Source organism: Schistocerca americana, chromosome 4, assembly GCF_021461395.2.
Source record: "Schistocerca americana isolate TAMUIC-IGC-003095 chromosome 4, iqSchAmer2.1, whole genome shotgun sequence".
Lineage (NCBI taxonomy): Eukaryota > Metazoa > Arthropoda > Insecta > Orthoptera > Acrididae > Schistocerca > Schistocerca americana.
This window is the reverse complement of record NC_060122.1, coordinates 620,328,682-620,356,176: the sequence shown is the minus strand read 5'-3', so window position 1 is coordinate 620,356,176 and position 27,495 is coordinate 620,328,682. Positions and strand designations below refer to the sequence as shown.

The following is a 27,495-nucleotide window of genomic DNA, read 5'->3' as shown; positions in this document are numbered from 1 at the left end:
CTTGATTTAGGTCCAACAAGAGTTACGGCTGTTTTATATGCAGAAAAAAGTGTCACATGGCCTAAGGAATTGCTAAAAAAAAGGGGAATGCAGATTTGCATGCCAGATTGTTGCAAATAAACAATTGTGTTTTACATGCCTCAATTCCAGTTCAGGTACTCTTGTTATTAGTTTTGATATATGAATATGAGTTTTGTGTAATATCTTGATCATTTATGAAACTCATCAATTAGAATTACCATAGATTTGGTTAATGTGTTTCAAGTGAACCACTTCCTGATTTCCGACATTATGTCACTTATTTCATTTATTTCCAGTTATTGTTTCTAAAATTGTATATTTAGAAAACTGCAGTCTGTTTGTTTTAAATAGTCAATTTCAGTTTTTCTGTTAATTTTTAATATGCTACTTGTATCTTTTTGTAGCCAGGAGAATATGTATGAGTAACTTGTCACAGGGAAGGCTCACTATGGTAGATTTCAATGAAATCTTCGATGCTATTTTCTTGATTTTGTGATACCAAACGGTTTATCAGTGTATGCACTGTAATTAGGTGAATAGTTCAATCTACGCACACGTACACACGCGCGCGCGCGCGCCCACACACACACACACACACACACACACACACACACACACACACACTTGTTGGCCTGTAGTCAGTGCCTGTCCAGGTTCTCTGAATAATTTTATGTTCTTTTTCATCACCTGCACACAAATAAGCTCTTTAGTGCAGTTTTGTCATCCGCATATTCCTGTTTGACTACAACTTTGCAGCATACTGATCAGGTCTACTTGAAAATTTATAGAAGCAATAAATAAGAAATCCACCTATATTACATGGATTTCATTATGAGGGTTTAGCTATCAAAAGAGAGTGTCCCATAGCAATTTCCAAGCCTGAAAGGTTCTCTGTGAATGAAAGTGTTAATTTGTAAGAGGCTTTGTAACATTTGAAACGTTTTACATCGGAGAGAAATTAAGAGTTATGTTGTAATCCCCACTATGCTCCTCCTCCTCAAATACCGAAGCCGAAAACATAGGACAGTGTGAAAACCGTGGACAAGCATCTTGTGAATGTAGAGAACAAATGTGTGTAAATAGTAAGGCTACTGTCAGAATCCATGCAAGGCTTCACAAAAATTGGCGCAATGAGCGTGAGATTGTCAGAATCCACGCAAGGGTTCATAAAAATAGATGCATTCGGAGTAAGACTGCAAAGTACAAAAACAGGAGTGTATGTAAGTCAACATCTCTCATTAAATTTTTTGACTGCCAAAATACAGCATTGTGGAAATGTATGTGACTTATTATCTGACTCATTTCATCCATTCTTATCCATAAAAAGTATCATATTACATACAGAGCATCAGTAGCTACCACCAACATTGTATCATACTCCCTTTTAATCCTCTCTAACAACTTTTTCCTAACAACCCTCTTTCTTTCATGGTTGTATATCTGTGGAATAAATTGACAAGGATTGGTACCAATAATTTAAACATGTTTCACTTGCAAATTTTGATGTATTAACCTCATAACAAGCATAGACTAAAGCATTTGATTTAGGTTCAGAAAACAGGTCAAAAATCTATAGTAAAATTTCACCACAGAGAGCTGATGCTAATAACAATTTTCCAATAATAATACAATTTTGTTGTAGAAAAAAATCTAAGAGCAAGTTATGCTTAGCTCAATTTATTGGTTTATCTTCCATCAATCATTCGACCAAATAGTAATATTTCTCCCACAGAATATTCTGCAGCCTATTTTTAGATGACCTGGTTTCAAATTAAGTACGTTTTTGCCTATTAAATTTAGCTTTTAGACATAATTTGTAAGGTTTCCAAATTGTTTGTTATGTTGTTAATGGTGTAGCCTGATTCCAGAGAATGAGCTGGAGTAGCACGTTTCATTAAATGCTCTTCTTCTGATTGGTGTGATGTGGCCAATATTTCAGTTCAGAGTACCACTTGCACTCTAAATCCTCAGTTACTTGTTGGATGTGTTCCAATATGTATCTTCTCTGACAGTGTTTGCCATCCCCAACTCCCTCTAATATCGTGGAAGTTATTTGCTCATGTCTTAGCACATATCCCATCATCCTCCCTGTTGAGGGGAATGTAGGATTATTGTAGGGAGAGTTCCCACCTGCACGATAGTCATTATTCTTTACTGAATTGGCCCCTTCCCCTGTTCCCGTTCCAGCACTACACAGCCCTCTATTCCACTGATGCACCCACATTCTTTTTATCCCCCCCCCCCCCCCCCCCACACACACACACACACCAGCCTGCCCTCCATCTAAACTTCCCTGCTGCACCTACAGGGCATGATCAATAACTAGTAGGACTGAGTTGATTTAATTTTTTTTATTTACCTAACTGGTACAAATGCTTTGAACCTGGGAAAGAGGAAGAAATCCGCTGGTGACAGATCTGGACTGTAGGGAGAGTGAAGCAACATGGCAACTCTGTGCTTGGCCAGGTGTTCCAAAACCTGCAGCTCGCAGTGGCTTGGCTCTTAGTCGTGGTGCAGCTTCCAACAAGCAGCGCTGTCTGGCTGCACTCAGAGGACACGTTTGTGCAACCTTTCAAGTACTTCCACATAAAATTTCTCATTCACAGTATGTCCGGGGGCACAAACTCCTAGTGAACCATGCCATGACTGTCAAAAAAGCAGATGAGCATAGTTTTGACCCTTGACTTGCTCATTTTGGCTTTCTTCGGACGTGGGGAATTGTGCCACTCAGTGCTCTGGTGTTAGATCTTTGGGTCGTACTCAAAACACCATGATTTGTCACCAATAATCACATTGTGAAGAGAATGTGGGTTTTCTTGGAGACAGTTCAGAATTTCCTGCGAAATTTGCATATGATCAGTTTTTGTTTGTCACTCAGGATTTTTGGCACAAACTTGGCACACACCTTTCCCATGGCCAAATCCTCGGTAACAAATTTTTGGATGGTACTGTATGAAATCCTTATTGCATCAACCATCATACGAATGTTTAAGCACCAGTTGGAGATCAGTAGCACCTTCACCTTGGCCACATTTTCATCAGTCCTTGAAGTTGATGGGCGACTAGTGCACTGGTCGTCTTTGATGAGCTCTCGCCCCTCTCGGAATAGCTTGTGCCACTCAAACATTGTTGAGCGGCTCAGGGTAGCATCGCCGCAGGCGTCTTTAATCATTTCGAGGATCTCCGTCAAGGTTTTCCCGAGTTTCACGCAGAATTTGATGGTGTAGCGCTGTTCGAGATTTTTTCTCCATCTTGAAACGCGACCGCACTACTGAACAGAGGACCAAAAAAATTGACGTGCTCACTCTACACTTTCCTGCAGGTGACTGGAAAAAATATTGGTCTCTCCAAAAGGCTCCCCACTACATACTCAGGTGGTCTGACCCCCTCCACCACTCCATTTGCGCTGAAGAAATTCAGTTTTTCCCACTTCGTTTCTGTATGCTCCCACAAGCAGCACTTCACTGTCCCCTGTCCCCCCCACCCCTACTGTACATCCCTTCCTCTCCCCGCCTCAGCCTCCTCCTTACCTCCACCATCTAGTTTGCTGCTTGCAGTCTGGCCTTGTGTGTGTGTGTGTGTGTGTGTGTGTGGGGGGGGGGGGGGGGGGGGGCACGCATGTGCATTATAAAATTAGAGAGATTTGACCACACACGAGGTACAGGCAGTTAAATTTACCCATGCAACATCTGTTAATGGAATTGCAAAGAGGTGCCAGTGTATGAGTACAAGTGTAGTAGGTATATAATTTTCAAACATTTATCACAAGAGCTTTGAGGGAGAGACAAAAAGCATAGAAAAATGTCCTCAGTAAATGTGAGTGGCTACAAATACACTTTTACATTGCTTTGTGCCTTTTCTTTATCTGTAATTAAGTCAACTAGCATTATTTTTAAAAGGAACTTTGGACCGTGCCTGTCTTTCTCACTGTTATTACATTTCCATAATAGTTTTGTCTGTGCTACTTATTATACTCAGTCTTGTCCTGTGTTTTCCTCTGCTGCTTGCAAATGTATGATTTAGGGTACTGAAACTTTGATCTGTTTTGAACATTTGCTAATCATGCTATGTTTCTCTAATAGTGCTCTTACATTATATTTTCTGTTTTACATCCTACAGGAGGCTAAGAATACTGATAAGAAATCTTGCCAAAGATCTGAAGAGTCTCCATCGGTTTCCGCAATGAGAGATTTAGTTACTGATGAAGATGAAATTTTGTTAGAAGAATATGAGGAAAGTAATTGTGAAGATGGCACTACTGACGTCACTGAGGATGAAGAAGATGAAGAGAACCAGCTGGATGAGCCAAAGCCAACCCAAGTACTTTCACTAACATAATGTGACTTATTGTAGAGTAGCTTTAAAAGTGCGTGTAAAATATGTCCGTGTGTCAAGATATTGATGTATCTGAAGAACAAGTGAGCAGGCAGTCATGTGTCAGTTGAATGAAATGTTTGTCAACTGGAAGGGTTCTGCGAGTAAATAATAAAGAAAAGTGTAGTATAAGTAGAAACACTGTAAAATATTGAATCTGTCCTTTCATTTGTTATGCCAGAAAATGCACTAACATAATGTGTTTAGCTGAAGATTACGGTTATGTGCGAGGGTTGCGTAGTTTCACAAAGGAAGTACAGAATTCTGAAGAAAAATTGAAATCGTGAAAATGTTCTTTTCTAGTACTTTAGAAAGATTATCTACGTATAAATACATACATACGAGCCGTTGTTCAGTGCACTTTGTACCATTGCTACTCATTCCTTTTCCTGTTACACTCAGAAATTGAGTGAAGGGAAAATGATTTCCTCTGTATGAACTCCAGTCTTTCATGTGCTTATTTCTTTTCAGAATATGACTTTCATTAGTTATAGCCCCACATGAATGTTGTTCACTTCTAAACACTTTTTTAAATGTTGCACCAGCTTCTTGCCCTGCAGAGAAATTCTTCGCTTGGGGACTGCACTAGTTGACAAAAGGCTACATTGTATTCCTCCTCACCTTCACACCATTGTTTCAAATTCAGAAAGAGGTAATAGTGGCTGGCTGTGAGATGAAGACTTTAAGGTGTGTGGTTGAAAAGTTGCTGATGGAAATAATGAACCTTATCCTTGGTACAGGTAGCAGTGTGTGGACGTATGTTGACATGCAAAAGGGCTACCTCAGATAGCATTTTCCCCCAACAATGATTCTGGATGGCGGGTATCAGTTTGGTGAGCATTTTTCAGTAGATTTAAGATATAACTGGTTACCCCCATTTGATGAAATCAACCAGAAGAATGTCCTTTTCTCCCCAGGAAATGATGGCCATCGTTTTAAGACCTAAGTAAGGGGACTGCTTGTTTTTTCCCTCCAGTTTTGGCATGATCGAATGGTGCCACTGCATTGACTATTGGTTGATTCTGTGGCGCTGAAAGATATCCATGTCTCATCGCCCATAACAGTTTGAGAAAAGAAATCATCCTCATCCTGTCGACATCAGTCCAAAAACACTCATTTGTTTGACACTCTTTGCTCTTTATGTCAGTTGGTAAACATTTTTGGAACCAACAGTTCATACCAAAATATATTATATCTATTTTGTGACAGTTATGTAAATAGTGGTAGAGGAAATTCATCAACCAGTAAATGAGTTGCCAGCTTTTGGTACACCTGCTGCACGATTTCTTTGAACTGGATGTCAGGTTTACGACTCCACGTTTATTTCACACATCTGTGCACAGCCAGTTTTGAATACTCAGCCCATTACTCATTACTGTGGGCTCATAAATTAAGTACACCTCCTGATAAATTTGTATAGCTGTAGATCCTTTTGCATATAAAAATCAAATGCAACTGTGCAACTGGCAACTGGCAGTAGCAGTGATATTTGAAGGCATTTCACCCAGTTTAAAAGACTACAGAATCAAAGCAGTTCCTTCTACAGCTTTGTTAACAATTGACATGGCTCTGCCTTTGTGAAACTCTGTTCTGAGATGCCAGCGTTTAAATATAATCAAATAGCCCTTACTTTTTGAATATGCTTCATACCTATATAATGTCAGTTGCACTCCAAAACATTTCTACAGTCTTGCTCAGTATTTCAGTTAATAAGTACAGTAGACCAGACTAAGGTACAAACTGTAATTCGCCCTGTGCTGTTTGTCTGTAAATTTAAAGTTAAAACAATTTCAGATCATGTCATATCCATGGCATTTGGGAATTGCAGAATAAGTTGCTTTTTAAATGTTTCTCCAAACTGCCATCATCAGTTCATATGATAGTGAATTATGAAACTTTGGTAATGTGACAAATGGACTATTTGTTGTAAATGTGTCTTCTTCTAACCCTGAAAATGTGATCTGTACCAAATATTGTGGTTATGAATTTCCCTTTTTATACTGATTTGGCAGATAGTGCCCCATATTACAAAATATAGGATAGAGCAGGATATACTGTGCCATAGTGCACCTTAGTGCTTGAGTAGTAAAGTTTAGAGTCAATTTTCTTCAGAAATAAAGCTTTAGTGTTACAAATGAACATGTAATAAACTTGCCATTCCAGTGAAAGCCTGTCATCTTCTTATACACCTAAAACTTACACAATGAAAAGTTTGATGTGGGCATATCTGCAGTCACATAAGTTTGTTTATTTTGTGCAGCAGGTTGAAAGAAAATGGCTTTTCTTTGAGTGAGATTACCGCTTGAATGGTCTTTATCAAAATGATTTTCTTTTCCTTCTGTAGAGTTCTGTATTGTCTCCCAAGCAGGTCAATATGTGTCACTGGCATACCCTGTAATGATGACCAATTCTGTAGAGCACCTGGGAAATCATTGACATAACATGCAAATAGGAATGGGCTCAAGAGGAACCTTGAGGAACCGCAAAGTTTGCTTACTATCATGGATATTATCTTTTCCATTGATTTCTGAGTACTGTTTCCTGTTGTCTAAATGCGATTGTTCTAACAGCTTCAGTTTTCAAGTGATACATTATTTTTCTGTACTGAAATACAGTGGTAATGGTAATATTCTATAGTCTTTCGGAAAAGACGTAATTTGAATCAAAATAATTGTTCTTAAATTTATTTACAGTGATTTAAATTTTTTTCTATGTAACTGTGTTGTTGTATATTATTAAAAAGGTAACCTGTTAGCAGGAATAATATATTACATTGTGGAAACAGTAAAGGGCTTCACTCTTTGTTGCAGATTTATTTCTGCAGCCGAACCCATTCTCAGCTGGCGCAAGTGGTGGGTGAAATCCGGCGTAGCCCCTATGGGGCTGATATCCGTGCTGTTCCCCTTGCGTCTCGTTCTAATTGCTGTATCAATGAGAGTGTTCGCCGTCTTGGTAACAATACTCTTATAAATGAAAGGTAAGGAGTGCAGCTAGAATTTTATCTGGGTGGGCATTGTGCTGCATGTGTAAACTCTGATACTGTGTGTGTGTGTGTGTGTGTGTGTGTGTGTGTGTTTTTATATATATATATCACTATAATGGAAGGAAACATTCCACGTGGGAAAAATTATATATAAAAACAAAGATGAGGTGACTTACCGAACAAAAGCGCTGGCAGGTCGATAGACACACAAACAAACACAAACATACACACAAAATTCAAGCTTTCGCAACAAACTGTTGCCTCATCAGGAAAGAGGGAAGGAGAGGGGAAGACGAAAGGAAGTGGGTTTTAAAGGAGAGGGTAAGGAGTCATTCCAATCCCGGGAGCGGAAAGACTTACCTTAGGGGGAAAAAAGGACAGGTATACACTCGCACACACGCACATATCCATCCACACATACAGACACAAGCAGACTTGTATATATATATATATATATATATATATATATATATTCATTTCTAACTCGTAGCAAATACTTTGTCATAATTCTATCAAGTATAACAAGAGTGGTGCTGGACTTTGGATACTCCATTTTTGCAGAGTAATCTGGCTGGGCTCTCAGTTGATGAAACTTTCATTCAGCTGTTTTTTATTTGAGGTACTCATGTTACATTATTGATTTCAGGATTATATTCCAACACTCATATCCTATTTGAGGTTCTCATGTTACATTATTGATTTCAGGATTATATTTCCACATTCTTATCCTAGAAGATACCAGATGCACACAGTACAATATGGCACTGTTTTAAATGCAATCTGAAACTGCATTGAATGTCATGATGTAAAAACAATGTAAACAACAAGGGTCTCAAATTGCTTGTCGGCTCATACCTGAAATTACTTCTTCAGTTGGTGACTATACCCATAATAACCTCCTGTGTCCTGGCTAAGAGGAAATCCTCCACCCAGTCACAAATTCTGGGTGATACTCCATATGATCATACATTTTTTTAAAAATAGACGTTGATGTGGTACGAAGTCAAATACTTTCAAGAAATACTGCATCAATCTGATTGCTACAATCCATGGCTTTCATGATGTTATGTGAGAAGAGTGTCAGTTGAGTTTTTCAGGATCAGTGTTTTTGGAATCCATGTTGGTTAGCATGGAGGAGATCACTCTGTTCGAGGTACCTCATTATGTTTGAGCCCAGAATATGTTCTAGGATTCTACTACAGATGAATGTTTGCTAAATTGTATGGTAGTTTTGTGGATCACTTGTGTTTCTCTCTGTGTAGATGTGTGTGACCTGTGCATTTTTCCAGTCATTGAGTATAGTGGACTCTGTGTGTGTGTGTGTGTGTGTGTGTGTGTGTGTGTGTGTGTGTGTGTGTGTGTGTGTTAAAGGGATTTACAGAATATTATAATTACAATGGGAGCTAACTTAGGCGCGTACTCTGTATGAAATATGACAGGGATACTATCAGGGCACATAGCCTTATTTAATATTAGCGATATTAGTCATTTTGAGTGTATAATAATTATGTATTATTTATGCTTGTTCAAAGCAGAAAGACTTATAGGTTAAGTGAACATTTTAGAGACTTTGACACATTAAGCTAAAATGTGACATTGGTAACATTTCTGCCCAACGTGAGAAGGCCAATGACCAGGGGAGCTTGTGCAGCAGCGTTCAGCACTTTAACAGATCAACGACCGAGCAGATGGGCAATGCTTCCAAGAGAACAATGACCAGCACTGTTCGCACATCAGTGGTCAATGCTCCAGGAACTGTCAGCATACTGAACTTATGTGTGTGACGTATCTGGTGATGTGGATGGGGATGACAGAGCAATGTCCAACCACACCAATACAGTGGAAAGCCGGCACGTGTCTGAGCATTGGTAACATTTTGGCCCAACATTAGAAGCATACATCAATGACCGAAGAGTCAGTCGCCACCCTAGAAACTTAGTGACATTGGCAAAAACACCGAATAAATACCTCCGACAGATGGGCGTGAGGGGGTCTTTTGAGGGGTCCTTTGAGGTGGTCCTTTGGAAGGCCCTTCGAGGGGAGAAAGGAGACATGAAGAAACATCGCCTGGACGGACGGACCGATGGTTAGTTAGCAGATGTCGTGCTTCGCCACATTGACTTAGCTGCTACACTGCTCGACAGAAGAAGATGTCGGTACTGCGTCAGCCCATAGGTCAATGCAGAAGCCACCATTCCAGATGTTACCAGAAAGAAGTTCATGTGGTAATTACCCAGGTGGCTGGTGAGTAAGAAGGGGCTGCGATCTCACCAAATGGGTCACCTGTGAATTTAGATGCTGATGAACTCTGCCAGAAGGTGCCAAACCTGAGGGCTGCTGGTTCGATTCCGGGACGGAGCACTCCACGTATTGCCGTAGCTGCTTGTTAGTATGCAATGAGCGAATTCCAAGAAGGTGACCGCACCACCGCTGCAGAGAGTCACGGGCACGGTACTGAGGGAAGAATACGTTGTCGGTGCGCCGCTGCAACATGAGCTGTCACTGTATCAGCTGTCACCGGAATCTGCATGCTATGACTCTGCCGTTTCGCAGCCATGAAGGATTGAGCCAGTTAAAAGACAATGTATTAGTCTGTTTGTTTAGAGTCTTATGTCTCAATAAATGATTGTTAGTGGAACCACCAATGTTTCACTCACACCTCACCCACTGTGTCAAGAGCCCATTCCACCACCCACAAAGTGTCGCTTCCTTCCCGCCACTGATGCTCAATATCAGGAGTCACTAAACCCTGACCCACTACTGTTGCTTCTCAATGCCATTGACAATAATACCTATCTCACTTCTCTTTGCAGTAGTGAGAGAAGCAAACTCGGCAAGTACACCAGTATGTTCCTTAGTAAAGGAACATGTGAAAACTGATTTCAGCATTATTTGTGTTGCTTTGCTACCCCTGATTTCAGTTCCTGTGTCATCTCTAAGTGCATAGGACACTAATTTTGGTACATCTGACAGCCTTTACATATCGCCTGAAGCTCTTTAGGTTATGTGAGTGAATTTTCAGTAAGAAACATTGCAGTTCCCTTTTCATTCACACATGGAGATCTGTAACTCTGGCTGTTAAGGAGTGCCTTGAGGGATGTGGAATGAGTCAAATTAAGCATTAACAGGCAGAAGCAGCCCCAGGCTACTTCTGGAAGACTTGCAGTATTCAGAGTGTATATGGCCACTGCCACTCAACTTAGCCTTGATTTGAGACCAGCCATTCCTGTCATTGCCTGCCATGTTTCCATTATTACCCCACCCCCTGTGCAAACTCTGTTTATCTTATTTTCAAATTTATTTATTTTCTACATTTACATGTGCATCTATACTCTGCAAGCCACATCATGGTGTGTGCTGTAAGGAAAGCATGTATCACTTGTTAACTCCCCTCCCCCCTCGCATTGCAAGTCATTAATAGTGTGTAGGAAGAATGATTGTTAGTAAGCTTTTATGAGTTCTGGGATATAACTGCCAAGTTAGGAGAGCTACATTATGAAATACGATTGTTGGAGTACTCAAAACTTGATGTTTTTATTAGTTTTATCTGTGTTCTTATTAATTTTTATTACTTTCACACACATTAAATACTATTTGAAATCATTTAAAGTAATTTAAGGTCTTGTAGACAGCAAAGCTCTTCATCTCATTTTAAAATGTCTTAAATTATGAAAATGTGGAAATAAAAACATCACGTAATGATCTTTGAATTTAGTCAGTTTATTCATTTTAGCTCAATCCAAATCCTTATACAATCTTTTGGCTAAAATTTGCATTATAAAACTTTATAGAAAATAATGTAAAACAATATGGTTTCTTAACCAATATATAAACACTTAAAGTATTTATAATTTTGAACATTCCTAAAAAACATTTCTGCCTACGTATTTGTAATGCATCAGTCTTAGAATATCTTTAAATGAGGCAGTTGGAAATAATATTTTGTGTCTAATATTAATATTTCATATTTCATTGTTCAGAACCGAAATTTTACAAGTGTTTGAGCAGAAAAAGATAATGCCTAACCAGAATTATCACCTCAAATTTTTTCTTTGTTTATAAATAATATGTAAACATACAGAGAATTATCTGTATGTGTTTAATTTTCCTTTGGAAATATATCAATGTGCTGATGGTAATAATGTATATAATAACTGTGATTGTTATTAAGTTGTTCCAGGGCCAGTACCAAAGACAGTTTGTCTATAATGTTTTTGATGAACAGTCAGTGTCAGTCATCACTGAAAATACATCATAATGTGACACAAAAGTTAATAACCTAGGTGAAAAAGTAACAAATCACTGAACACTAGAGGCATTAAGTTGTTTATTGGTACATAATAAGGACCGGGCAGAGGAGTGGGGTTGAGGGGTGTACTCTAGCCCGAAAAAGGATGCATGCCTGTTTACAACTCAATGCCTCTACTATTCAGTGAGTTGTTATCTTTACTCCTAAATTATTTACCTTCTGGAAAACTTTCCAAACCATATTGACACAAAAGTCTCTGTTTTGTCCTGTAGTTTGAATAAGTACCCACTTCTCTCAACAAAATATAACATTGAGCAAATTATATGAGATAATTATTTAAAATTTGTGCAAACTTCTGCTGTTGTTACATTATGAGCTACTTAATAGTTTTGTTCAGCTATATACACTCCTGGAAATGGAAAAAAGAACACATTGACACCGGTGTGTCAGATCCACCATACTTGCTCCGGACACTGCGAGAGGGCTGTACAAGCAATGATCACACGCACGGCACAGCGGACACACCAGGAACCGCGGTGTTGGCCGTCGAATGGCGCTAGCTGCGCAGCATTTGTGCACCACCGCCGTCAGTGTCAGCCAGTTTGCTGTGGCATACGGAGCTCCATCGCAGTCTTTAACACTGGTAGCATGCCGCGACAGCGTGGACGTGAACCGTATGTGCAGTTGACGGACTTTGAGTGAGGGCGTATAGTGGGCATGCGGGAGGCCGGGTGGATGTACCGCCGAATTGCTCAACACGTGGGGCGTGAGGTCTCCACAGTACATCGATGTTGTCGCCAGTGGTCGGCGGAAGGTGCACGTGCCCGTCGACCTGGGACCGGACCGCAGCGACGCACGGATGCACGCCAAGACCGTAGGATCCTACGCAGTGCCGTAGGGGACCGCACCGCCACTTCCCAGCAAATTAGGGACACTGTTGCTCCTGGGGTATCGGCGAGGACCATTCGCAACCGTCTCCATGAAGCTGGGTTACGGTCCCGCACACCGTTAGGCCGTCTTCCGCTCACGCCCCAACATCGTGCAGCCCGCCTCCAGTGGTGTCGCGACAGGCGTGAATGGAGGGACGAATGGAGACGTGTCGTCTTCAGCGATGAGAGTCGCTTCTGCCTTGGTGCCAATGATGGTCGTATGCGTGTTTGGCGCCGTGCAGGTGAGCGCCACAATCAGGACTGCATACGACTGAGGCACACAGGGCCAACACCCGGCATCATGGTGTGGGGAGCGATCTCCTACACTGGCCGTACACCACTGGTGATCGTCGAGGGGACACTGAATAGTGCACGGTACATCCAAACCGTCATCGAACCCATCGTTCTACCATTCCTAGACCGGCAAGGGAACTTGCTGTTCCAACAGGACAATGCACGTCCGCATGTATCCCGCGCCACCCAACGTGCTCTAGAAGGTGTAAGTCAACTACCCTGGCCAGCAAGATCTCCGGATCTGTCCCCCATTGAGCATGTTTGGGACTGGATGAAGCGTCGTCTCACGCGGTCTGCACGTCCAGCACGAACGCTGGTCCAACTGAGGCGCCAGGTGGAAATGGCATGGCAAGCCGTTCCACAGGACTACATCCAGCATCTCTACGATCGTCTCCATGGGAGAATAGCAGCCTGCATTGCTGCGAAAGGTGGATATACACTGTACTAGTGCCGACATTGTGCATGCTCTGTTGCCTGTGTCTATGTGCCTGTGGTTCTGTCAGTGTGATCATGTGATGTATCTGACCCCAGGAATGTGTCAATAAAGTTTCCCCTTCCTGGGACAATGAATTCACGGTGTTCTTATTTCAATTTCCAGGAGTGTATTTTACTGTAGATGAGAGGGAATGGTAGAGCTCGAATCTAACTGATTTGACCTTAATGGCCTTTTCGCAAGATGTATTTTGGAGGAAGTAAAAAGTTAAACGGCTCTTCCACTGAGTTTGATGAACATATCTGTGATACTTTCGTGATTACTAAATGAACTTGCTACAAAATGTACTGCACTTCTTTGGATATTCTCTATTTCTGCTAACAGTCCTATTTGGTACAGATCCTAGACCGACAAACAATATACAGAAATTGGTTAAATGAGGGTTTTGTAAGCTCTAGCTCCTTTGTGGGTGGACTACTACTACTGAGGATTCTTCCAATTAATCTGTGTGGTATCTTTCTTTCCTTCTATTAGCTTTATGTGGTCATTCCACTTTAAATCACTTCATTCGCATGCTCATAGATATTTAATGGATGTTACTGCTTCTAGTGGCTTGTCCAATAACAGGTCTTTCCGTGTACGGTACTTGTGCACAATACAATTAATTTGTTTACTTTGAAGGTCAGTTGCCAATCCTTGCACTGTCGGTCCTCCATAGATCTTTCTGAATGTCGCCACAGTTTTCTAGCATTCAGAATTCTCTGTATACACCAGCATTATTTGTAAACGACTATCATTGCACTATGCCTGTTCTCCACAGGTCGTTGGTATATACTGTGAACATTAGTGGTCCTATAGTACTCCATTTGGATATGTCCAAAGCCACTTTGACATCGGAAATTTTTTTTGTGTTGCAGACAACATGTGTTTTATTTGCTAGGAACTCTTCAATTCAGTCACAGGATTAGTGTGTAATATTCTGTGCACACATATATTATAACTTTGTCAAACACTTCTGGAAGTCAAGGTACATGGCATGAATCTGAGTGTTTGTTTTTACTGCCTTCTGTGTGTCACAGATGAAAAGGGCAAGCTGACTTTCACACAAGCACTGTTTGTGCAAACTTACTTTGATTTCTACAGGAGAGATTTTTGACCTTCAGAAACATCACAGATCTCCAAACTTTTTAATGATTATCTTTCAATCCTATCTGTCACTGTTTCATTTGCCCTCATTCTAATTCTTACTTCTTCAGTAGTTTTTTTTTCCTCGATTATTAATATTCTGGTGCTCCTTTGTAAATAATCCATTTCCACAGCTGTTGATTGTCTTTTGGGGTCAGCATTTAAAATCCACAGTTCTAATCCCTATCATAGGACAGATTCACCCATTAGCTTAAATGTTCTTTCTCTTACTGTTGTTAGAAATGTTCTTGTCCCACCAAAAAGAATTTATACACGATATAACTTCTCTGCTTTGTTGTATTCTGTTATTTACTTATGTATTACCCAATCCACTTCTGTCATTATATGCCCCTATATATTTAAATTTTTATACCTGTCTCATAGCTGCTCTGTCATTGAAGTGTATTTCAAATCCATTGTCACTATTCACTGCCAGGATATTCTGTTTTTATTAGACTCATTGGTAGTCCCCATTTGTCATGTTCCTGATATAAATGTTGTATCATGAACTCCAGATCATATTCATCTTGTGCTAGAATTGCTTGAACATAAAGAAAACTTAATGAAAACACATGCACATAATTAACAGTGTAGCTTTTCTGTTTTGGAGAGCCACTTCTACGTATAAACTGAACAAGATGGGTGACATACTGCAACCTTGTCTCAGTCCTTTTGTAAACAGACTCCAATAACTTCGACCCTATTTTAGACTGTACCTTATTTTCTCTGCACATTTCAATAATAATCTGCAAAGGTTGGTCATTCACATCTATATCTTTCGTAGCTTCTCACAGTTTTGTTCTAGGAACAGTGTCATAAACTTTTGCTAAATCTAAAAAGGCAATGTATAACTCTACAACTTCGTTTTAGGTTCTCAAGCCGTAGGAAGATTTAATAATAATGGGGTGCTGGTCCATTGACCCAGCCCTCAACCTATAGGACCAGAATTTGACGTCAGCATTTACTCCTCTAAGAAAATTGGCATTCCTATGTCTAAAACTATCTCCTTTCCCTTTATCTGGCTCCTCCACTGGACCTGCCCTGGTCTGAATGGCACTGCTGGTAGCTACACTACCACCGGCATAGCCCTCAACTTAATTGACAAGTGCAAACTCGTGTGCATGCCACTGAAGGTGCCTTTGATAATGCAGCGTCCCCTGTGAGGGATCATGAGCTTTATTGGGTCTATTCTTTGATTTTAGATTGAATTTGGTTTTGAGTTAGTTCCACTAATACTTACTTCCATCTCTCTCTTTTCATTTTGTCTCTTTGTTTTTTGTCTGTGGTTGCTACTCTTCAATAATTTTTGTGTGTGTGTCTAGTTTCGTGTCATCCATGTTCCTGTGGTTGTTTCCTCCCCCCTTTCTTTATCACTGTTTTATCCAGTTTCCTTTCCGATGAATATAAATTTCCAGATATTCAAATCGCTTTGATTTCCCTTTCTGCTATTCTCTGCTGTATCTTCTTTGGCGTAAGAAACTTTCTACTTAATCCTTGAATTGACCCACTCCCTTCAAACCTTTCCTCCCTTTTGCTGAATGTAAAAGGGTCGGGTACTGAAATCTAAAATTTTCATCACATTTTCTGTGTCCCTGTTTGTGCTGCCACTTGCTGAGTAAAATCTTTTTTTCTGGCGTTGTTGGATTTGATTTCAGTTTGAAGATCTGAATACATATTGTAACAATAATGGAAATTTCTGTATGGAACAAAATGTAAAATAAGGGAAAGGCAACCACTCACCTACCACAGACTGATATATGGAGTGTAAAAACACGTAACTGAAATCAGTATTCACACTAGCTTTCAAGCTCTTACTCTTTTTCTAGTAAAATCTAACACGCAACACGCAAATATACACTCCCATGGCCACGAGAGACTAAGTCTTGGTTATTATATTAGCACAATAACAGTTTTATTGAAAGATGTCAGTTATTTCGTTATAAACTATGTCTGGTAATCATTTTAAATTCAGGTGTCTTGAGCTCCAGAGCAAGACCAAATCCAAACCCATAGATAAAGAGAATGCACCTAAGCGACAGAAGACTGTAGGTGGGGGCAGCTGTCCATTCCGGCAGCGTGAGAGAGTGCAACAGCTGAGGGATACGGCTCTGTCATCTGTCCATGATGTTGAGGAGCTCGTGACTGCTGGGAAAATGCTGAAAGCATGCCCGTACTATGCTGCCAGGGATGCAGTCCCTCTTGCTCAAGTAAGTGGTGCATCTCAGTTCTTGTAGCAGAGAGCCAGGTGGTAGAAGGGACTCGCTTGATGTGTTAGAGGCACGTGCTTGGAAGTTCAGTAATGCTCAAGGGTGCAGGAATTACAACTTTGCCTTCATCTCGAGTGACATGAAGTCTTTTTCTTGATGACTTTCTTGTTGTTGGTTTGTTAAACTTCAAAGGAAAGGAAGTGTTCTTGACACACAAAAAGTTTTAAAATGTGGCAGTATTTGACCTGCTCTCAATTGAAAATAGTTCCTCAAAATCTGCAAGTATGTAGCCAATGTGTACTGTCCATTGAGAGTTATTTCAAAACTGTCAAAAGTAAACATGGAACATTGCTTTAAAATTAACTTATGAGGAATTGACAGGTGATGATGTGAAGGTGTTGTACACTTTCACTCCACAAAATGATGCAGATAGTGGTACTTGGTGGTCTAGTGGTAAAGTGCGTGGTTGGAAACAGAAAGATTATGGGATCAAATCCTGATCAGATCTTGAAATTTTTCAGCCTCTAGCCCTTGCCTTTCCGTAAGAAACAGTTTAACATAACTGTAATTCTGAAAAGGCAAAATTATAAATTCCTTAAAAGTTTCCTGTGCGCTTACCCATTGGCAGCCCCTTTCATTATCCTAATTGCTAGTGCCTTTGTGTTTGCTGGTGTGTGTGTGTGTGTGTGCTTTTTTTTTTTAACACTTACATTGCCCTAGAACATTATATTTTGTGTTGGTAATTAGCTTTGTTGTTTGCTTTAATAACATTTTAATATCATCTATTAACAACTTTGGCCCTACTGCTGATAGGAGATATAGCCACCATGTGACCCATGTCTACATTTTGTGATTTTGTCTTTTTTTTTTTCTTTTGATTTACAGCTCTCAGGTCAAATGAAAACAAAATGAATTTCCGTGGTTGGGAGCTCTTTGCTGAATTAAAATACATTCACGTAACTGCTGTAGTGCCCTGCGGTCGGTAGGAAAGAACTAAAGATCAAGTTTGAACACATTTTATGTAACTGAAACGCCTTCCTGGCTTGCACTAATTTTCAAACTCGAGAACACCAGGAAACACAATAATTCTTGTGGTGGCAAAAGCCAGATAAAAATTACAAGACAATGAAAAGAAATAACAACAACACTACACAAGATCCAAATTTTTACAAAAGACTATGGCGAGTGTCTACTCAGGAGTATTTTTGAGTGACATTGGCCAGAGCTGCCCTAGCTGTACGTACACACTGCCGGTCTAACTCTGCTGTTGTGCTCATAACACCAATTCTGCAGAGTGCTACACTTAGTTACATTAGTTCCAATTGGTGCACCTCTGTCATACGGCTTTCCATGAATTAGTGCCGTGTTTATGCAGAAAGTCTGTTGATGTATACATTCACTGGCGATGTTTTTGATATGAGCTCTTGAAGGGAGGTCGGCATCCCACCTTGCTTGTCTGTTGTGCGGGCACTCTAACAGGTAAGGGGCCGCTACGACAATTACTAAAGACTAAAATGTGTTATTAATATGTTTTGCTATTTTATTCTATACCCACATTATTGTCAGTCGAGCATTAATTGTCTTGCAGAACAATGAACTTATTTTTGTCGATTTTCTAAAGAAATTTGGCTTTTATTAATCTTTACCACAGAGGTAGCCAATTTATTTCAAACAAAATGTTTCATTCCACACAATTGTTTAGTTCCAACTCGACACTGAATTTCAAGTGTACTTTTTTGTCTTGTGGCACATAAACCAGAATGCCAAAATGAAGAACCAAACAAGAAGGAGTACAGTACTGTTACTTCAAGAAAATTGGCATCCCGAATACCACACTGGAAAGCTTAATTTTTCTTTATTGAGAATATGAACATGCAAATGTGCACTTTAAGCCTAATTATGTATTTTAGTGTGGTTTACAAAATTCCAGTACTCGTGGAGTATTCTGATGTGTTTTTTATAGTGTAATGTATGATCTCTTAATGCTATATATGTACAAACATACATAAATGTTTACTTGAAAATGGCTAAAAATGCAAATTTGGTCAGTAGTATTAAATAAAATGTTCTTTTTCAAATGTATTGACTGACTTAGCAGAATTTTACAATCTGCCATCTGTGAAAACACAACGTTGTTTGATCACAAGAAATGTTTCAACTCTTGTCTAGCACCTCCTTTAGCACAGCACTCCGTCTTCAGGCCACAAGTGGTCCATCGGGACCAACCGACCGCCGTGTCAACCTCAGTTGAGGATGTGGATAGGAGGGGCTTGTGGTCAGCACACCGCTCTCCCGGTCATTATGATGGTTTTCTGTGACTAGAGCCACTACTATTCTTGTCAAGTAGCTCCTCAATTAGCTTCACGAGGCTGAGTGCACCCCGAAAAATGGCAACAGCGCATGGCGGTCTGGATGGTCACTCATCCAAGTGCCAGCCACGCCCGACAGCGCTTAACTTCGGTGATCTCATGGGAACCGGTGTATCCACTGCGGCAAGGCCATTGCCCACCTCCTTTAGACTTGACATTATTTCTTCATTTCTCCTTTAGACTTGACATTATTTCTTCATTTGTGCTGTTAATGTCTTGAATGAATGTATGGAATGCCACTCTTCAGTAGACTGGCAGCACATTGTGTTTTATCACTGTAACTCCCCAAAAGGCCTTGTATTTACTCCTAAAGTAGAATATAAATTGCCAGTTATAGTGTTCCTCGGCGTCACAGATATATTGTTAATTTTTTATAATATTTGAAAAAGTCGTGAAAAACTTATTGTCCTTACTTCTGGCATATACAAACAACCTTCTTTTCTTTTCTTTTTTCTTGCTGCAAGAAGTTTGTATTCCTTCTTACCACCTTTTCGCAGTGCTGTGTGGATGTAAACATGATTGGAAATGCTGTATACCAGTATTGCAGAGAACAAATAAAATAGTCTATGTTAAAGTCACAACATAGCAAAATTTTACTAAATATTATGGTACTTTGAGTTGTAGAGACTAGTTTTGAAATGAATATTATTCCAAGGACTGCTTTCTTATTTTGCATTCCTTATCTGGAAAGAATATGTTAAAACAATTGTCCAAAGTACAGTAAACCTGTATGTTCCCTCTGGGCAGCATGCTGCAGTGCTGCATATAGACATGTGATGCCCCTCAAACCATGAAATTCCAAACAGAAATGCGACTGACTAAAGGCATATGAACAGAGCTAACACCAAGCAAGGGCTTCCAATTTCATCATAGCTGCGCATGCACAGTAATGCCCACTTTCTGGCACTCTCTGACTGCTGTTCAAACGTACCTACTTACAAAAGGTCATGGGAAAATATTGTGAATGGTGGTTTGACAAGCATTACTTCCAAAGTAAATTATCTTTTATGCTAGAAGAGCCACGTTACGTGTGAGAATGTGCTATGAATTTCTTAAACCACAGAGTGTTTGAGTCTAATTCAAAATGTAACAGTTTGAGGGCCAGCCACTTAGGAAAATTTCGGGCCCAGAAGACCAGCCATTTATGTCATTACTTAAAATTTTATTTTAATATTTGGGTTTGATGTCTGTGAAAGGGTAACATATGCAAAAAGGACCAATGTATATGTGAAAGCTTTGCTTTGTTTCTAGCTATACTACATGTATATTAATTTAAGCCATTAACTTTCCCTGTTTGTGTGTTTGTTATTTAAGTGATGTTGCCATTGGCTGACTATATCACTCCACTCGAGCTATGATTGGCTGACAAAAGCACTTTGCAATCTTAATTTCAGTGCTTCAGAAACTAATGTGCTGTTTTTGGTGGAATTTGTATTTATACTTTTGGAAGGGTTGATAAGTTTTACAGCTGCGAGGGAAAGTATACAGCCACTTGACAAGGAAAAGTGTATTTTTAGCTGGGAAGTCCAGCAAAAATCCGGAATTTTTTTTCTTGCCAGAATATAGACCCTAGTTTTGTTTTGAAATGCAAAATAAATAGTTCAAACTTGTATGTTAAGTCACAGGTTACTAGTTAATGAAATGTTATTGCCAGTCTTGTCACTGCAGTTTCCGTAAAGTCTAAAATCTCACTATGACCTATTTCTCAAATTTGTAAATGAAATTGTGTTGTCTCTTTGTACTTCTTGTACCTCTGTTATTTAGCTACTTTTTTACCTAGAGTCACTTTTGTGTTTCTTTTTCTGTTGCCTTTCATCACAATAAATGCCCTGCAAGCTCCAAAGCAAGGAAAGGCCATAGCCGACTGCTTGTGCAATGAGGCAATGTGTGGACACAAGAACACCCTTGCATATACACACTCTTTCCACAAATTTTTATGGGTGTCCGTTTATTCCTGCGCTTCTGTGATTTTACACGAGAAAAGAGGTATCATGTTGACATACCTTGCTGATAGCAAAAGTGTTCAGTTGTTGATGGGCATAAAAAAAGGATAAAAACTTTGCTAGCTTTCAGACAAATCCTTTAAAGGCCAAAGTAGCAGTTCATGATTGATCAGATCAAAGGCTTTAGACATGTTAGAAACAGGCCACAATTTAATTCATTTTATTCTATAGCATTCATGACCTCTGTCAAGAAATTAAGCACAGCTATATCAGTTTTTTTAACTCTTCCCTTTCTAAACATTAAAATAATGTGCTGCATTTGGTATTCAAAACTTTTCCTGTGTAACTCTTTGAATTAAAATACAGAAGCTAAATAATAGTGAGATTGTTTTGTGTGTCTTGTGCATCATCCTTGTTTGAAGTGGCTTTACTATTGGTGTGCTAAATCATCTATTGATTAGTTGGTTTTTAATTTTGTGCTATATTTGCAAAATATTTGTTAAATATGTTATTTCAAAAATGGTTCAAATGGCTCTGAGCACTATGGGACTCAACTGCTGTGGTCATAAGTCTAAATATGTTATTAATCCATGTATCTTCAACAATTCTTCCTTCACATTGTGTGATGAATTTATTGTGTTTTACTATATTTCTGTCCACTATTAACAACTTTATAAGGTTAATAATTTCATTTCATTTCATTATTTTCTTATTTGATAGTTGAGTCATTTACTAACTTTTTGCAGCTACTGTAACTTTCCTGTATACATTGCCGTCATTTCTCACATAGGGTTAGAAAGGTGCATTTTGTTTTTCTGCTTTATTAAACTGTATAAGAGTTCCTGATGATTTCTTTATGTTTCGTGTTATCCATGTCTTTGACTTTACCTCAACTTCTGTTTGCTTCACTGAAATGCAGCATCAAAGCAATACTTATAATTACAGGTTGTTGTTGTTGTGATCTTCAGTCCTGAGACTGGTTTGATGCAGCTCTCCATGCTACTCTATCCTGTGCCAGCTTCTTCATCTCCCAATAATTACAGGAAACTGAGTCAAATGCTGGGTTGACATTATTTCGAGACACCTTTTTTTAAGTTTTTTTTTTTTTTTTATAGAATGCAGTTGAAAATCCTAGTGTTGTTTTCGGCTTTTCTTATGATATCTGTTTGAACCTACTTAGTCTATTGAAGTCTGGTTTCTCTCAATAATTACACTCTCCCCCCATGCACATGCACATGTCCCACCATTATGAAATTGATAATTCCTTGATGTCTTAGAATGTTCAGCACATCATCATTAGCTATTAGATCTACCTGTCAGCATTTTTCTGACTCCTACATTTAAAAAGCTTTTATTCTCTTAATCTCAGTATTTTTTATCATTCACGTTTCACTTTGATACAAGGCTACAGTCGAGACAAATACCTTCAGAAAACAGTTCCTAGCATTTGTATATACTGTCTACTTCGTCCATTGTCAGTTATTTTGCTGCCCAAACACCAATACTCACCTATAAGTATCAGTGTTTCATTTACTAAAAGAATGCCATCGGCATTGCCTCATTTAACTTGATTACATTCTGTTACCCTTGTTCTTCTTTTGTTGATGTTCATCTTGTTTGTATGCTGCTACTTGTACTGATGGTTGTCTTTGAATGCTTTTTGTGTGACAAGTTTGTTATGACTTCATAAATGAAAATATGCTAAAGATTTTTTTACTTATTCCACATCCATGAGATCACTTCACATAGGATCTGTGGAAGCTACTTTAATCCTTTTTCCTTTTTCGGTAAATACGTATTATGTAGTCTTTTTTTTATGACCTGTTCTGCATCCTTGAGGTTTCCCTATTTATAGTTCTATGTAACCAAAAAGTATATCTAATCTAATCCTCATGCTGGTTCGTTTCACATGTTGTTATCTATGATGCTGCTGTTCTGTTTTTAAACTAGATGAAGCTCTGGCTTTCCTGGGCAAATGTTCCTTAGTTTTCTTGCTGCACTAGGTACTCAACTTCTCAGTGATTTCCTCTGTCATTATTGTCAGGCCATGTGGTACTTTGATATGTTGTTGTTGTTGTTGTTGTGGTATTCAGTCCAGAGACTGGTTTGATGCAGCTCTCCATGCTACTCTATCCTGTGCAAGCTTCTTCATCTCCCAGTACTTACTGCAACCTACATCCTTCTGAATCTGCTTACTGTATTCCTCTCTTGGTCTCTCTCTACGATTTTTACCCTCCATGCTGCCCTGCAATACTAAACTGGTGATCCCTTGATGCCTCAGAACATGTCCTACCAACCGATCCCGTCTTCTTGTCAAGTTGTGCCACAAACTCCTCTTCTCCCCAATTCTATTCAATACCTGTCCTCTTTAGTTATGTGATCTACTCATCTAATCTTCAGCATTCTTCTATAGCACCACATTTCAAAAGCTTCTATTCTCTTCTTGTCTAAACTGTCTATCATCCACGTTTCACTTCCATACATGGCTACACTCCATACAAATACTTTCAGAAACGACTTTCTAACACTTCAGTCTATACTCGATGTTAACAAATTTTTCTTCTTCAGAAACGGTTTCCTTGCCATTGCCAGTCTGCATTTTAGATCCTCTCTACTTCGACCATCATCAGTTATTTTGCTCTCCAAATTGCAAAACTACTTTAAGTGTCTCATTTCCTAATCTAATTCCCTCCGCATCACCCGACTTAATTCGACTACATTCCATTATCCTCAGTTTGCTATTGTTGATGTTCATCTTATATCCTCCTTTCAAAACACTGTCCATTCCGTTCAACTGCTCTTCCAAGTCCTTTGCTGTCTCTGACAGAATTGCAATGTCATTGGCGAACCTCGAAGTTTTTATTTCTTCTCCATGATTTTTAATACCTACTCCGAATTTTTCTTTTGTTTCCTTTACTACTTGCTCAATATACAGATTGAATAACATCGGGGAGAGGCTACAACCCTGTCTCACTTCCTTCCCAACCACTGCTTCACTTTCATGTCCTTCGACTCTTATAACTGCCATCTGGTTTCTGTACAAATTGTAAATAGCCTTTCGCTCCCTGTATTTGACCCCTTTGATATGTAGTTCACAAAATTGTATGATGGAGATATCATGAAGTCCAAAACTTCCATATACTACAACAGCTTTCTGTCGATGTCTGTGATGAAGGAATATGATTGGCAATGCTGGTGCAGGTAGATGGTAGATATCTGAGTTTACTTCTCTGTAACTTTTCAGTGCTGAGTGCTCTGTAGTGATCAGATTTGTAAAGACGTTATTGGAGGTGGGATAACTGTTTTGGCTGTTGATCATGATGGGATGGCATCTCCCAACCCAAGCATTTTAGATTTCCAGCCGTGAAGTTCAGGGTCTACCAGCAGTATGACAGCAAACTGTATCAAATTCTTTTATTAACAACATGCCATTCAGTACATTCTTAGTGATAAAGAGGTGTTGAACGCTGGACCTTCTGAAAGACAGTGGTGATAATGTTTTAATGGCTACAATACAGTTGAGGTCCCCCTCCAGGCAGTAAAGCTAGGCAGGCGACATCTTGTGCAACAGACGATAATTCGTCAACAGCTGGCTGCCATGGCCAGTGCTCAGCCCCATACGACAATGTAGTTTGCAATGGTATCGCTAGGGAAAGTGGTGAATTATAGAAGCACCAAACTGGAGCTTGATGTGTACAGGTGGAAGTAGCTGAGTATAACAGGTAATGGCAACCCAGCAAAAGCCAAATGTGTGAATGGAGCCATATGGATACACCGGCTATGCAGCATGGTCCTGAACAACTGATGCAACCTTGGGTCGCACTGGGGCCAGATCGTTTCAGTGGCCTGGCAGCTTGATCAAATGACGTGTTCCCTTGTGGCTGTATCAACACGTATAAACAGTATCTTGTTGTGCTACTGTAGGTGTGGTGGTGTCACATAGTGGTGGTTACTGTGGCACTGATTCAGTACCCTGCTGCAACACTATTGTAGTACTGGTCATGATCAGTGCACAGCTGATGTCATCAGCCATGAGGAAACTCCAGTTATAAAAATGTAAAGTGTGTTGTACTTTCGCTCTGTTACTCAACATTTCCAGCCACCTGTAAGGGTATGAACACGTGGTTTCATGACAGAAACCTTGCAGGTAGATGCAGGGGATAATATTTATTTTCATTTTGTCAAATTTAATTGTTTTTTGTTTTTTAGAATGTGTTCGACAATAGCAGATTTGTCAAAATTGCAGTATGTAATGTGGCGGCTGTGCTATGTGCAGCGTTCTGAAATCGTATGTATACAGTGATCAATGTAAGTGCTACTGCCTTCACAAGGAGTTTGTAAATTCCAGGTTGATTTAGACTAAGGCTGCCTTTTACTGGGTAAAGCATCTCTCTAATTTTCTTGGCTGGTCAGAAAATTGGTTGATTGTAATGTCTTTGGAGGCTGAACATTTTGTGATGATGATTGTGATTGATGATGTGTGTTTTCGTTTCTGAGAGATGGTGAATTAATATATTGTTGAGTACATGGTTAATTAATATATTGTTCATGATAACCGTTTGTCCAGACTACCTTCTTCAGATATTTGATGGTAGAATCCACATAGTCTTTGTCAGAAACAAAGTTAGTTCTGTGTACCAGTGTTTATAAAAATGGTACTCTTTTGGGCTGGATGGTGAAAGCTTTGTGGATGGATGTGTAAGTCACGATGTTTTGACTTGGGGTAAACAGTGAGATCAAACATATGAACTTTGATCCCTTGTGTGCAGATCATGTATGTGTCATAAACACAACGAAAAAAGCAAGATTGACAGATAGAGCTGAATTTAATGTCATTTGAATGCTCCATAGTGAACTTAGCCGCTGATGTAAGAAATGGAGAATTTATAGCTATTCTGTCAGTAATATAAAATTCATCATTATACAAAAAGTAGGTACTCTTCAAAGTATGGCAAAATGATTTACTAGTCTTGAGAGGAAGCTGGTCTGCTAATAACTTAAATTACCTTCCACAGGAAGAGGAAGAGTCCAAAGTTTCATCTGGATTAATTCTGATTTACTTCATTATGTCAGTGAACATTTGGGAGATTTTAATGCAATTTTTTCAGCAACTAATAATTTGGTTAGATATTTTGCAAATCTGTTGATTGGAGAATCAATAGCATTAATAATCGGTCACAGTGGAATGCCTTTGTTGTGGATTTTAGGCAAGCTGTGAAGCCTGGGTAAACTGGGAGATTGTCTAGTAGATCAGAATTCATAGCTTTGCTGTTTTTTCTCTTAAGTGATAAAGTAGGATCATGTTTAGTAGGTACTACCTTTGAAGGGAACAACACTAAATAATGTTCACTGAATTATCTACAATGTAATGGACTTGGCACAAACAGCATTAAGGAGTATAGTGATAGTTTATTCATGTACAGTGTGCAGATTAAGTTTCTATAATTTTCTTGTGGTCGTTAATGTGTATCTTGGTCTGTTCCACAACCCTGAAGGTTCTTCTTCTTGATCGACTCTATGGAACGTAAAGGATGATGGATCTATGTCTGTTTCGTCCAAGCTGTGAGAAGTTTTCCTTAGATGCTAGCAAAGAGTTCTAAGAACATTTACAAACCATTGTACATCATTTCCAATATTATATATTGTAACAAAGTTACTATACTGACAAATTATTAACAATAATTAAAGATAAGTAATGCCTGAGTCACCGACATTGTTGTACACTTATGAAACAAACAAAGGTATGATCCAGTGAACCTTATAGGAATTTTCATGAGACTAGATCTTGGTACTTGTCAACATGGTGATATAGTTTAAGATTGTACACAGATTCTTATTCTGATGTGACACTCTGCCATGATACCCATGTGTTGTCTTACAGCTGTGTACTTCTGCCTGGAAAGCGTCATAGCGTTAACGTTTTGAATGAAGAAAGTGGTATTAACAATGTTATATATTATAAAGCAATAAATTATCATTGTGCCTCCACTTCTCTGTGTCAGCAGTCGTGGCTATAATGTACAATAATTGATTCTTCAAATTTTTTCTGCATCTCTTTGTGTTTTGTTAATGTTTCTTGCTTGCATTTTCCTTTCACATTTTAAAGGAAAATGCTGTCTCACTTCACCATGTCTTTTTCAGTTGGCTTTTTAAAAAAAATATTTGCTTCAAACAAGTTTAAAGTAGTATTCATGAGATATTGGTTTCCAGGTTGTCCTTATCCCCTACAATACTCTACTGCACAAGTCAACACGTGAAGCAAGTGGAATACGACTGAAAGATAGCATTGTGATAATTGATGAAGCACACAATCTATTGGAGAGTGTTAACAGCATTCATAGCTGTGAAGTTACGGGACACCAGGTAATCTTGCCTTTGGCAGCATAACATTTGAAATCACATTTAAAGCTCAGAATGTTCAGACTTGACTTTTGCTTGACTTTCTTCCCTGAAATATTAAGAGCCTTCCATCTCCACCCTCCCCCCCCCCCCCATTTTCTCCCCCCCC

General features: G+C 39.2%; 1 protein-coding gene and 1 pseudogene across 3 annotated transcripts in view; one reads left to right on the top strand and one right to left on the bottom strand.

Annotated features, from left to right (window-relative positions):
- Nucleotides 1-27,495, top strand: part of LOC124613242 (ATP-dependent DNA helicase DDX11) — a 166,510-nt gene that overhangs the window by 39,433 nt on the left and 99,582 nt on the right. For all 3 annotated transcript variants that reach the window (XM_047141919.1, XM_047141918.1, XM_047141920.1), the window contains exons 4-7: nucleotides 4,141-4,341; nucleotides 7,206-7,372; nucleotides 16,441-16,675; nucleotides 27,198-27,350. In XM_047141919.1, coding sequence (XP_046997875.1) covers nucleotides 4,141-4,341; nucleotides 7,206-7,372; nucleotides 16,441-16,675; nucleotides 27,198-27,350 — 756 coding nt within the window. The remainder of the gene's footprint in view (nucleotides 1-4,140; nucleotides 4,342-7,205; nucleotides 7,373-16,440; nucleotides 16,676-27,197; nucleotides 27,351-27,495) is intronic.
- Nucleotides 19,064-19,181, bottom strand: LOC124614540 (annotated as a pseudogene).